Source organism: Anser anser (assembly GCF_964211835.1).
Source record: "Anser anser genome assembly, chromosome: 22".
In the NCBI taxonomy this organism is placed as follows: Eukaryota; Metazoa; Chordata; class Aves; order Anseriformes; family Anatidae; genus Anser; species Anser anser.
The window spans coordinates 9,834,065-9,844,435 of NC_139743.1; the positions used below are offsets into that span (position 1 = coordinate 9,834,065).

At 46.3% G+C, this 10,371-nt stretch overlaps 1 protein-coding gene across 11 annotated transcripts in view; it reads left to right on the top strand.

Moving 5' to 3' along the window:
* MSANTD2 (Myb/SANT DNA binding domain containing 2) overlaps positions 1–10,371 on the top strand; it is a 30,213-nt gene that overhangs the window by 13,802 nt on the left and 6,040 nt on the right. For 6 of the 11 annotated variants that reach the window (XM_083808307.1, XM_083808302.1, XM_083808303.1 and 3 more), the window contains 2 exons: positions 296–554; positions 5,610–5,670. In XM_083808307.1, the coding sequence (XP_083664433.1) occupies positions 296–554; positions 5,610–5,670 (320 nt within the window). Of the gene's footprint in view, positions 1–295; positions 555–5,609; positions 5,671–10,371 lie in introns of those variants that run through there. The other 5 variants (XR_014574619.1, XR_014574620.1, XR_014574617.1 and 2 more) reach the window with 4 other exon arrangements.

The window sequence follows — 10,371 nt, forward strand, 5'->3', positions numbered from 1 at the left end:
GAGGAGAATAAGTTGCCCAAGTTAAATCTGATGAACCTGTAGCTGCTATGCAACTTTGTGTTGTAGATGTTAAAGCTAAAACACTGCATCAGGAACCTCGGATAAAAACGATGCTTCCTGCCAGGCATAGATTAACTTGACAGCCTTGCATTTAGCTTGTGAGCGTGTGGCAAATACTGAGCAGCAGAAGTAAAAACCTAAACTCTGCCTAGCAGTTGTGTAACTGTCTGCAAGTGAATGTGTGCTCTTCCGAAGCATCGCCTCCAGGTGATTAACATGCAGTTTTCTGTCTTAGACCCTTCGCAGGTGTTACAGCCGTGTGAAGGAGCATGGTGTTGGGAAGAGGAAAAGCAGCTACACGTTTGAACAGCTGGAGCAGGTGTTTGGACAGGGAGGATGGGATTCCCAGCCCTGCCAGCCTGTCCTCATTAACAGCAGTGGCTTGTACCAAGAGCTGGAGTCAGATGGCAGCACGATGGAAGAGTATTCGCAGGAGGACTGGGGAAACCACAGTCAGGATCTTCATTGCTACCAGACTGGTGAACAGGAATTGGGTAAGAAATCCCGTTAGTGCGTCTCCACCCTCTGATGTTACCTGTGCTTTGCATTCATACAGTACTGACTTTGATGTTTGGGACATAATGTGCTCAGATGCTAAACAGCTGATCTCCATGGAGAGAAATTGCTCCCTGTTCATCACCAAAAGCAAACAGTGGTTCTTGAAGGCTGGTGGAGTATCCAGATCAGGAGAAAAGGGTTATGTGGCCAGAAACCTTGGAAAAGAAGACAATGCATTCCCTGTCTCTCCTTTCCTTCCACCCACTACCTTGGTTTTACCAGATGTTTTCCCTGTCAGCAGTGTTCTGCTTTGGAGGCCCTTGGGTGCCAGCTACCATTCAAACGCTGTTCGCTTAAATATGAGCAGGATTTAGAGTCATAGAACCATTAAGGTTGGAAGAGACCTCCAAGATCATCTGGTTCAACCATCACCCTACTACCAATGTCACCCACTAAACCATGTCCCTAAGCACCAGCTCCAACCTTTCCTTGAACGCCTCCAGGGACAATGACGCCATCACCTCCCTGGGCAACCCGTCCCAATGCCTGACTACTCTTTCTGAGAAATGTTTCCTAATTTCCAACCTAAACCTCCCCTGGTGTAACTTGAGGCCATTCCCGCTAGTCCTGTCACTAGTTACCTGCAAGAAGAGGCCAACCCCCAGCTCCCCACACCTTCCTTTCAGGTAGTTGTAGAGAGCAATACGGTCTCCCCTGAGCCTCCTCTTTTCCAGACTAAACAACCCCAGCTCCCTCAGTTGCTCCTCACAGGACTTGTGTTCCAGGCCCTTCACCAGCTTCGTAGCCTTGCTCTGGACGTGCTCCAGGCCCTCGATGTCCTTCTTGTAGTGAGGAGCCCAAAGCTGAACACAGCACTTGAGGTGCGGCCTCACCAGAGCAGAGTACAGGGGGACGATCACCTCCCCGATCCTGCTGGCTGCACTGTTCCTGACACAAGCCAGGAGGCTGTTGGCCTTCTTGGCCACCTGGGCACACTGCTGGCTCATGTTCAGCTGAGCATCAATCATCACCCCCGGATCCTTTTCCTCTGCACAGCTTTTGAGTTACTCTGCCCCCAGCCTGTAGCGCTGCATGGGGTTGCTGTGGCCAAAGTGCAGGACCCGGCACTTGGCCATGTCGAACCTCATCCCTTGGCCTCTGCCCATCGACCCGTCCTGTCCAGGTCCCTCTGCAGGGCCTTCCTACCCTCCAGCAGGTCAACACTTCCCCCCAGCTTGGTGTTGTCTGCAAACTTAGTGGGGGTGCCCTCAATTCCCTCATCCAAGTCATCAATAAAGATATTAGAGAGGACGGGCCCCAACACCCACCCCTGGGGAACACCCCTGGTGACCAGACACCAGCTGGATTTCACTCCGTTCACCACTACTCTCTGGGCCCTGCCGTCCGGTCAGTTTTTAATCGAGCAAAGCGTGTACCTGCCCAAGCCACGGGCTGCCAGTCTCTCCAGGAGAACACTGTGGGAGACCGTGTCAAAGGCCTTGCTGAAGTCTGGGTAGACGACATCAACAGCCTTTCCCTCATCCACCAGGAGGGTCACCAGTCATAGGAGGAGATAAGGTTGGTCAGGCAGGACTTGCCTTTCGTGAACCCATGTTGACTGGGCCTAATCCCCCAGTGGTGCCGCATACATTGCATGATTGCCTTCAAGATGACCTGTTCCGTCACCTTTCCTGGCACCGAGGTCAGACTGATAGGCCTGTTGTTCCCTGGGTCCTCCTTATGACCCTTCGTATAGATGGGCATCACATTATCAAGTCTTCGGTCATCTGGGACCTCTCCGAATGACCATGACCACTGATAGATGGTGGAAAGCAGCCCAGCAATCACATCTGCCAACTCCCTCAGCACCCTCAGGTGGATCTCATCTGGTGCCATGGACTTGTGACAGTCCAGGTGGAGCAGCAGGTCTCTGGTTCCACCTGAACTGTGGGGGGTTTCTTCTGCTCCTCATCCCAGACTTCCAGGTCAGGAGGCTGAGTACTCTGAGGATCAGTGGTCTGGCTAGTAAAGACAGATGCAAAGAAGGCATTAAGAACCTCCTCCTTTTCCTTCTCCTCAGCAGTCATGTTCCCCCCTGCATCCAGTAAAGAATGGAGATTCTCTTTGGCCCTCCTCTTGCCATTAATATATTTAGAAAAACATTTTTTGTTATCCTTGACCTTAGTGGCCAGGTTGAGCTTGTGCTAGGCTTTGGCCTTCCTGATTTTTTCTCTTCATGTCTTGGCAGCTTCCTTGTACTCTCCCTGAGTTGCCTGCCCTTTCTTCCACCAGGCATAAACTCTTTTTCTCCTGAAGACACAGCAAAAGTCCTTGGTTCAGCCACGCCAGTCTTCTTCCCTGCCGGCTCATCTTATGGCACACGGGGACAGCCTGCTCCAGCGCCTTGAAGACTTCCTTCTTCAGGAGTGTCCAGCCTTTCTGGACCCCTCTGCCCTTCAGGACTGACTCCCAAGGGACCCTCCCTACCAGTGTCCTGAACAAGTCAAAGTCTGCCCTTCAGAAGTCCAAGGTAGCAGTTTTACTGATGCCCCTCCTGACTTCTCCAATAATATTGAACTCTACCATGTCACGGTCACTCTGTCCAAGACAGCTCCCTACCACCACATCTCCCACCAGTCCTTCTCTGGTTGTGAACAGGAGGTCTAGCAGGGCACCCCCTCTGGTAGGCACAATAACCAGCTGAGACAGGAAGCTCTCTTCCATGCACTCCAGGAACCTCCTAGACTGCTTCCTCGGGGCTGTATTGTTTTTCCAACATATGTCTGGGAAGTTAAAGTTGTCCATGAGGACAAGCGCTGGCGATTGAGCGACTTCGCCAGCTGCTTGGAGAACTCCTCCTCTGTCTCTTCATCCTGGTTTGGCAGTCTATAACAGACCCCCACCAGGATGCCTGCCTTATTGGCCAACCCCCTGATCCTTATCCACAAGGACTCTACCTTTTCATTCCCAACCCCGAGGTCAACAGCATTGAAACAGTCTCTAATACAGAGCCACGCCACTGCCCCTCCTTAGCTGCCTATCCCTTCTGAAGAGCTTGTAGCCATCCACTGTAGCCAACTCCAGTTACAGGAGTGGTCCCAGCACGTCGCAGTGATGGCGACTAGGTCATAGTTTGCCTGCTGCACAATGGCTTCCAGCTCCTCCTGTTTGTTGCCCATGCTGCGTGCATTGGTGTAGATGCACTTGAGTTGCACCATTGCCTTCGCCCTCAACCCTGGGACTGCTCCACCAGGCTTATCTCTGTCGAGTCTCTTTTCCCCCCAACCCCCTTTATACGTAGTTTAAAGCCCTCTTGATGAGCCCTGCCAGTTCTCGGGCTAGAGTCTGTTTTCCCCTTTGGGACAGGTGGGACCCATCAGGAGCCATGAGGCCAGGTGCCGAGTAAACCTCCCCATGATCAAAAAAAAAGCCAAAATTGCTGTGACAGCACCAGCCTCTCAGCCATGTATTAATCAGCTGGGCCTTCCAGGTCTGCTCAGTATCCCTCCCCACCACTGAAGGGATTGAGGAAAACACCACCTGCACACCCATTCCATCCAGCAACCACCCCAATCCCCTGAAGTCCCTTTTGATAGCCCTCAGGCTTCTCTCAGCAATTTCATTTCTGCCAGCCTGAATTATCACTAATGGGTAATAATCAGAGGGGTGAACAAGGTCAGGTCAACAATGTCCAAGCTGCTGCTGTTGATACCAAGGACTATAAGAATGTTTTTCCTTCTTCCCATTTGTCCTAACTGGTATGTTTGCTTTAAACATGTAAATATGCTTATGTCCAGATGTGGCTTTCAAAAAGTAAGCAAGCTCACATGCTTTTCCTGCTTGAATTAGTGGTATCAGTTTCTCTGCGTAAGAATCAGTACATTAATTGATTTGGAGATTTGCTTGTTGCCTGTGGTTTATTTAATGTCGTCAAATGGAGCCAACGACCATATTCTTAATCAAAAAAGAAAGCACATGAATCTGGGCAGTTTTGTCCAGCTGCAGTGGAAAAGTGGGTTTCCTTAAGCATATTTGTATCTCTTGAGCTATGGACCTTATGGTGCGTGTTCTTCCCTTGTGTAAGCATAGAGAAACAGGTCTTATTTTCATGTCAGAAACTTGAAGTGGATCAAATTCAGCAGAGACTCAGGTGAGGCAGTAGTTAGAAGATGAATTGGGGGAAAAGCTGTTGGTGTGCCTTTCCTTGTGATTTGTAGGCTGAACAGGAACGGGAGTTGCAGTCACATACCTATACACATCTGTGTTCAGGGGACCAGTGAATGCAGATGCTTCGAAAGAGGATTGAATTGCAATTTGATATTAAAACAGCCAACTTACAAATTAACCATATTCTAGTTCTCTTAGAGTTCTTCCCTAAGGAGTTTAGGAGTCAGAAATATGGTGAGAGGATTTCTCTTAGGAGAGAAATGGTGGGGAGATGATGATGTTTCAAAACATAAGTAAATGACAGCTAATTCCATCTAGTTGTTCTGGTGACTCAAACTGTGGTCTCCTAGTTTGTCACCATTTTCATTCAGTTGTATTACAGAGGCATTTGGGTGCACTTAGGCTTACAATATTCTTAATGTTCAGAGAAGTTATGAGAAAAGCATTTAGCACACAAAATCCAAATGGAATACAGATGCATTTGTTCTGGTGCTTGCTCTTCAAATGTGCCATTGAAAGCAGAATAGTCTCTCTTCTTTTTTTTTTTTTCCCACAATGTAGTTCGTAATTAAATTGACTTGTGATTTAATAACAGGAATTATGCTATTGTCCTCGAAAGGTTTTGCACTTGCAGAGAGAGATTCAGATCTTGTAACTGACCATGTCATATAAAAGAATTATTTTTTTTTCTTGTAAGAAGGGTGTAGGATCTGGAGCTGTCTTGTGTACGTGGCAGAATTTAGTGGACTTAAGAAGCAAGTTTGATTTTAATTTCAGCCTTAAAAAACACACACACAGAGACACAAAAAAAAAAAAGGGAAGAAAAAAAAAACACCAGGAACATTATTTAAAACATAACCGTGTGTTGGAATTCTACCTTTCAGATGAAATGCCTACCACAAAAAGAACATTAAAGATAAAACAGGAATCTTCAGAAGACACTCAGTAAGTAATTTATGAATGTTTTACCCTGGAATGTATTTCCCTGGGGATATTGTGCAGGAGGGAGGATATTTGAAACTTCTGATTATAATTATAAATACATTGTGCAAGACTATTCATACAGTTGAATCTGCTTTATGCATTATTCCAGTTACCTCAGAACATCTGAAAAGCTTCACAACTTTGTCCATTCTTGGCTTCATCATACAGCAAATAAGACTCACTGCATGAATGCAAGGACTTAAAAAGTGGATAAAATACACATCAGAACTGTTAGGGATGTGTGTGGGCAGGCTGCAGTTGTCATGAGTTGAGTCCAAACTCTTCAATCTATTTATAATCTGTTTTTTCCATCTGCTTGAACTTGCCTGAATTTTGCCCCTTTGGACATAAGGAAAAAATAACTTTTTTTTTTTATAAAGCAGTCTTTATGTTGTAACATTTTTTTTCCACTAAACCAATTACAGGATCATAACTTGGATACCTAGGTGTTTACATGTGCAATGATGCACAGTGACTAGATATTTAAAATGGATCAAAAGGAGGATACAGGTGAAGTGGAGGAAAGAGACTGACGAGACACCATCTCTGTAGTAGTGTGTATTGTTGACTTGGCTTGGTGTGAGTAATGCTTGCATGAAAAGTTCATGCATTTCCCCTCCTTGGTGGGAAGGCATGCCAAAGCTCGTGATTTTTATTTTTATAACTTTCCAGATCTGACTTGTAACCTTTTGGATTGGTTTAATCTGACAAATACTGGAGCATTTAAAATGTTTTGAGCATGTGAATCTCCATTGCCTCGCCAACAATAACACAGAGTATTTCAAAAAATGAAAGGAATTGTGCCGTATTTCTTCAGACCAGGGCTACTTTCTTCCAGCCTCTCGTGTTTTAATACTCGTAGGGTAACTGTAGATCAGAATGTGATGAACTGAGCTATTTCAAATTGGCTTGCAGGCCCTTTAGGGTGGGAACACATGTGGACCATGGTGTCTTACACCACCAACCCTTTTATAGGGTTGGCTAAAGCAAATACAGTATTTCCTATGCTGGAAAGTGAGCTTGTGTATGATGATAATTCATCATTGCTGTACACATCTACAAAGTGTCCCTAGCTAGTAATGTAACAGTTTTTTTTTTTACTATAACTGAGTAATTTTTTAAAAAAAATCTCCCAAGTCTTTTTTTTTAAAGTGACCTTTGTAATGGCTTAGCTTCATCAAATTCCTCTCTTCAGATTCATTTTCCAGGATTAGCCTGTACCTGATGGTCACTTTTGTTTTCCTTAATGTAGAGCAAATTCCAGTTAGCAACTGGAGAAAAATATTTTTTTTTCATTCTAATCATTATTGTCGCCTCTTAGAACAGCCCTAAGAAGCTCCTCACGGTTAATTTGACGTTCAGGATGTGCCTTAGGGAGTTGCATTGAAAATAAACCTGAATGTTCTGAGGTCAAGGCTCAGAGGAGCATGTGGTGCGTTCATACTATCTGATCTTCTCTTCCAGATTTCTGTTGTGTAGATGCATGGCTGGATCAGACTGTCCAGAGCTGGGGTTTTATTTTCTCCTCCCAAGCTCTCTAAAATTCACGGGTGTCTCTGAACTCTTGGGCATTTTGTGAAGCATGCAGGTGAAAAGCCAATCTTACGTGCTCAGTGGAAACACAGAGCATTTTCCAACACAGTGATTTGCAGAAAGTGGCTTTTTTTCTCCCCTCTGAGGAGCAAGGAAGTCAGACTCAGATCAAACCAACTCAGATTGTGTCTTTTAAAGCTGTAAAGAAACCTGAAAAATATGCTGTTTCGCTACATCAAGCAATGAAAAGCAAAGAAGTAAATAAGCGTTCTTCATGCCTTCTGCACTGTCAGGGATGTGAAGTAGAAGGTGTTATAGAATCATAGAATACCCTAAGTTGGAAGGGACCCATAAGGATCATCGAGTCCAGCTCCTGGGTTCACACAGGACAACCCAAACATCAGTCCATGTGTCTGAGAGCGCTGTCCAAACGCCTCTTGAGCTCTGACAGGCTCAATTCTGTGATTACATCTCTGGGGAGCCTGTCCCAGTGCCCGACCACCTCTGGGTGCAGAACCTTTCCCTAACCCCCAGCCTGACCCTCCCCTGTCCCAGCCCCAGGCCGTTCCCTCGGGTCCTGTCGCTGTCCCCAGAGCGCAGAGCTCAGCGCCTGCCCCTCCGCTCCCCTCGTGAGGGAGCTGCAGGCCGCCATGAGGCCTCCCCTCAGCCTGCTCTGCTCTGGGCTGAACAAACCAAGGGACCTCAGCCGCTCCTCACACGTCTTCCCCTCCAGACCCTTCACTATCTTTTTAGCCCTCCTTTGGGCACTCTCTAGTAGTTTTATGTCCTTTTCATACTGTGGTGCCCAAACCTGCACACAGTGCCTGAGGTGAGGCCTCACCAGGCAGAGCGCAGCCGGACAGTCCCTTCCCTTGGCGCCAGCTAGCAGCGCCGTGCCTGAGGCACCCCAGGGTGCGGTTGGCCCTTTTGGCTGCCAGAGCACTCTGTTGACCTGTCTTCACCTTGCTGTCAACCAGAACCCCCAGATCTCTTTCTGCAGCTGCTTTCCAGCCTCTTGTCCCCCAGGCTGTACGTATAGACAGGGTTGTCCCCTCCCAGGTAAAGAATCTGGCACGCATTCTTGCTAAACTTCATGTGGTTGGGCAGTGTGGCCCAGCAGTGTCAAAAGCAGATTTTCAAGTTAGGGGTTTGAAAAGTGGAAGATTGCTGCATGCTGGTGTGCCAGGGTTTACTTTGTCCAGTTTAGCACCTCAGCAGTTGTCAGCAGTTGGAATCAGCAATTGGAAATTGCTGATCAGCAATTGGAAAATCAGCAGTTGGAAATCAGATAAGGAAATGAACATTCAGATTGGAGTGATTACAAGCAGTCTGGAGAAGCCTGACAGATACTGTAGATAAGCTGGGTATTTATTATCTTTAACTTAAAAAACTTTTAAAAACTTAAAAAAAAAAAAAAAAAAAAAGGGGAGAAAAATGTCTAATTTTGAAAGCTGCCGAGAATAAATAGATGCCAAACTTATTCATGTTTTTGGACGGTGTTTTAAAATGCATGTAGCTTATTTCAAAGAACACAGGCCTCCAGTTTGTCTGCTTTCTTGGGCATGTGGAAAGTTAAAGCTGAAATAATCTCAGTAAAATTGGTGGAAGTGATGATGTGTTCTGAGAAGACACATTCACGTTTTCTGGTGAATCTTGTGTTGAGATGTTTAAAATGGAGAATTTCCAGTGTGGAGATGCCTGGCTATTTGCACATGTGTTCCTAAATTGCTGTCTTTGCTTCTCCCTCCCATGGGGTTTTGGAAGGGATTTCTCTGCAGTGCTATCACCTCCATAGGTGGTAGCCTGCTGAGGCTGAGCGTGGCACTGTGAAAACCAGCAGCAATCCAGCAGGAATCCTTTGCTCCCCTTATGAGGGAGCAGATTCCAGGAGCTGAGCTGAGCAGCTTGTAGAAAAACATGGGAGCATGGTTGTAGAAAACACATAAAGATTATTTCCCTAACAGGAGGGATGAAGGCGAGGGTGTCTCTAACGTGCTTGCTATAGGAAACTTATCTTTCCACTACAAGTGCACAGCTTCAGGCTTTAATACTGAGCTCTCTGAGCACTGGAATTTTTTCTGACTATTCTTCTTCCGATAAAACATACACATAAGAAGTCACCATTGCTATCAACAGACCAGAGGTCTGCAGAAGCAAGACAGCGTGCTTTGCTTCTGCCTGCTGTGTGCCAGGGGTTGAGCTCTTCCTGGAGTTTAGCCAGCACCAGGACCTGGTTATGCACCAACAAACTTAGTGCCTCGTATCTCCAAGCAAGCTGCACAGCCTGTTAGCACTGACAGCACTGCACCTCTTGACTTCAGATAGAAAACAACTACTCTTTAAAACAACTACTCTGTCAGGTGGACTCTCCCCTGTTGGCCATGCTGTTACATTCCCTTGGCATGCTACTGCCTCCCAGTAAACTGTTTTGAAAAGTGAAATGCTACTTAGGATGCTGTTCTACTATTTTAAATTTGAGGAGTTTGTTTTTTTCACTGCAGGCTTTTGGAAGATGAAATAGAAAAAGCCTGGGGAGTTAGATCCTTCACTGAAACCAGCTGTTTCAGTTTCTTTGAAGTCTGCTTTTGTTTAGAAACAGTGCCTGAGAATAAATTTGCACCAAGTCTTGAGACTTTCCTCATTTGAGTTGCAAAAGCTTCTGAGAAGGAAGTGCAGATGACCAGTCTGAGCCAGGTGCTGAGGGTCGTAGTATGCAACGTGGTAAAATGCAGCTCTAGGGCACCTTCTGCAGATGGAAAATGAGATGGCCCTGTGTGTCACAGGGCTGAACCAGGGTAAACTCTTTACTTGCTCAGATTTTGTTTCCTTGTTCTAAAGAGAGAGAGAAATAACAGTTCGGCTTCTACTGACCGTGCCATGTTAGGTGTTTCTGTCTTCCTGCAACCAGCAGAAAGACAAGAAGCACTCTCAGCTCTGTGTTCTGGCAGAGCAGCTGCCTGTGCTTGAGCCACATCACATTAATTTAGCTGTTACCTAGCAGGACAGAGCTGCGGTGTAAGTGATTGCAAAACTACAGCTTTATTCCATATACATATACAGCTTTATTTATACAGGTTTATTCCCAGTTCCCACTCAATTGCCCCCCTACCCAGTGTGTCATTCCCCCGC